Here is a 3,102-nt window from a genome sequence, read left to right as displayed (position 1 = left end):
GTGTTAGAACAGTCAAACTCTGATACTCCCAGCATGACAGAGCAATAATTACAATGGAGTAAAAAGTACGTGAGCTTTTGACTGACCTGCATCCTTCATTAGCAACTGAACAGAGTCTTCCACATTGGTTGGGCCTGAAAAGACACAAATATACACTGGGTTTAATTTCAGTAACAAGGCAGAATCAATAAAATAAGCAATATAGCAGCATATCTATTGTCCCAGTATTGCTCTTTGACAGCGGAATGTATGTAAGGTATGTAACTGACAACTGGAAATTAAACAGGCACGTCACATCGGTCTTGCTTAAGCCATTTTGATGGGCTGTTCTCGCTCTCTAGTTGTATACTCAGGTTTCAAAATCAATAGATGTCTTCTTTCAACCATAGAATTACCCAAACTGGTGTTTTCCTTGCTCCAGCAAAACCAATTTCCACTCTGACACTTAAAATGAAAAGTAGCTCGAGAGACAGGGCAGAAGTGGACCTTGTAATCCACCCAAGCGAGCAATAGCACGACCAATTCAGCAACAGAACAAGAGCTACACACCAGTACCCCCATGAGATGAGGAGCAGTGTGCCAAATTTGCGTGTGTACATGACCGAGAGTTTAGAAAGGTGGACGTAATGACAGCCAATAGCAGAGTTCATACTGACTGTTAAGCTTAAATATTGAACTAAATCTGTGTTTCATCAACAGATGTGAATAGACTTGTTTGTACTATGCAAACTGCCTCAGACCATGTGTATGAGCAAATAATATATACTTATTTAGGTTTCCAGACTGATGTCACCTAAAATTTGGTCAAAAGTAAGAATATTAATATTTATTATTATATTATTATAAAGACTAAAAATATCTTCTTCCCATCAGCCATCAGGCTACTCAACACCCACAATAAACTCCAAGCTGACACTAAACACTGCCAATACTTGGGTGGGGATACAAAAAACCATGTCAAGTAATATACATATTCATATGAAAGGGCACGGAGAAAGCTCTACAACAGACATTTTATTTTTTCAATGCAATGCCCAATCACGTCACAAAGATACCATAACAGGCCCACATCATGTTGTAATATAGAGATTATAAAAATTTTAGTATAGCCCTTGCCCTTTGAGGGGAATTACGTTTTTTTGTCTTCATCTTATTCTTATGTTAAATGTATGAAAATTATTAAAAACACTTCATGATGTCATTTATCACTTGTCACTCTAGTTTCAGTTACAGCAGTGAGTTTCTTATCTTGACTGATACATGAGCCATACCTTCACCTGCTCCCTTCATACTCTTTTGGTCTACCTGGTAGCCCCCCCTGCACAAACTTTGATGTCAAACCTTTTTTTTTGTGCCTTCAATATCAGCCACAGTGCATGTCTCAGGGGATACAGAACTCATCTCCTCTGTTACTGGAGCCTGAGCCTTGCTTTTTTCTTTCCCATTTTTACCATTGTCATTTCAGAGGAAACACGGTGGACAGTTGAACCTTCTCTGGCACTATTTTTTAATCTTTTTTTTTTTTTTGGTCAGAAATTCTCCTGCACAGAACGTTCCAAAGTTAATGTTTCTTTATTTAGAGAAATGGAGGTGTTGCAGATTGTGAGCCAATCGCTAATATAAGCAGTGCAGTAAGAACAAACTCCAGAATATTCCATGAATCTGATGGTAGTTTTGTGTGTTTACTTTTTCTTCCACACTGTAAGTAAAATTTATATGCAAATATTCGTGACTCAGGGCCAATTTCTCTACTTACAGCTGCATGAGTAAGGGAATATACTGTAGCTGAACAGACGTATTCAACAGTCTTTACACAAGTATAACTTCTTATGCAAACTTCTTAAATTAAAAAAAAATCACTTATTTTGTAAAAAGTTGAAATTAAGATTACTTGGCACAAAAATTATTGTTAAAAAAAATTCTTAAAGTTTGTGTTTTGTTTCTGTGATACTTGCACTTTTTTCCCCCTAAAAAAGACCTCCTGGGATATGAATTGTCACATATTGGTGGGAGAAGTTGCACGTTGTTTGCTTCATTTTTGCCTTTTCTATTGTTTGTTTTAGTTTTTTTAAGGTTAATAACCAAAAAAACCCACTGTTCACCACAATCAGGCTACAAAATGATTTGTACAAACAGCCTCTAAAATGATGATAAACTGAATCTATTTATGCATTATAAAGATGTATGAGTGTGTTATTTTTAGCTAAATGTGTCCAATTGACTGGCTCCTGCCTATACAGTTTTCATTGCCATGATGTTAAAAATTCACTGGAATGAAATTAGACTATGTGATTTGTAGGTATAATGCTTAAACTGACCCTGGAGATTCTGAACCATATCCAGCAGCACTGGTGTCAGGGTCTGGCTGTAGTTGTGGAAGATATCCAGGAACAGTACTTCTGTGCAGGGCTAAATACAGAAATAAGTTAGAACAAATAAAAATAGAGACAGGTAGTTGACAGAATATTAACACATGCAGCATCACATTTAGCGCAAGTCATTACAGTTACTTTTTATAGGATCACAATTCTTTAGTCTCAACAGCACGTTGGGTTCTGCTGGGCATTTAGAGGTGGGATAAGGTGAGGAGTGCAGCTATCGCATTAATATTTGATAAGGACAAAAACAAAAGTCATACAAAAAGGTGCGACAAAAATAAATAAACAATACATTGTGTTCCCAGTTCAATAGAAATACAATCAATATAACACTGTTAGGAGATTTTTGTGGGTGTTTATGCTCAATAAAGAAACGGCCTAGACAACTTCATTAGTTTACTGGGTTAGAAAAAGCATATTAAAAAGGTGTAAGAAAGAGGTCATGGTCTGTGCCGTTTGTGAAAACATCCCATTTGCCACAATATCAGTGAGAGCTTATATACTGGTAGCATAACCGGTCCTCTTACACGGTACTTCAATCAGCTTCATGAGAATAGGACAAACAGAACAGATTCTAACTGATACAGAAACGATCCGTCCTGAGGTTCACAATATGCTAAAAAGCTGTTCAAATGCGTTTTGAGAAAAGAACAAGTCTGCCACTAAGCTTAGTGGTTGCTTATTTTAGCCTATATTTACATGCACAATTTTTAAAAGTAAGTGT

At 36.6% G+C, this 3,102-nt stretch overlaps 1 protein-coding gene across 1 annotated transcript in view; it reads right to left on the bottom strand.

Annotated features, from left to right (window-relative positions):
* Nucleotides 1-3,102, bottom strand: part of ipo11 (importin 11) — a 116,990-nt gene that overhangs the window by 74,362 nt on the left and 39,526 nt on the right. The window contains exons 12-13 of the mRNA XM_005741806.1: nucleotides 2,319-2,409; nucleotides 53-134 (exon numbers count right to left, since the gene is read on the bottom strand). Of these exons, the coding sequence (XP_005741863.1) occupies nucleotides 53-134; nucleotides 2,319-2,409 (173 nt within the window). The remainder of the gene's footprint in view (nucleotides 1-52; nucleotides 135-2,318; nucleotides 2,410-3,102) is intronic.

The sequence above is a fragment of the Pundamilia nyererei genome, unplaced genomic scaffold (genome assembly GCF_000239375.1).
Source record: "Pundamilia nyererei isolate P.nyererei 1_Seehausen unplaced genomic scaffold, PunNye1.0 scaffold00113, whole genome shotgun sequence".
NCBI classification, from domain to species: Eukaryota; Metazoa; Chordata; class Actinopteri; order Cichliformes; family Cichlidae; genus Pundamilia; species Pundamilia nyererei.
Note: the sequence above shows the minus strand (reverse complement) of the source record. Positions and strands in the feature narration are given on the sequence as shown.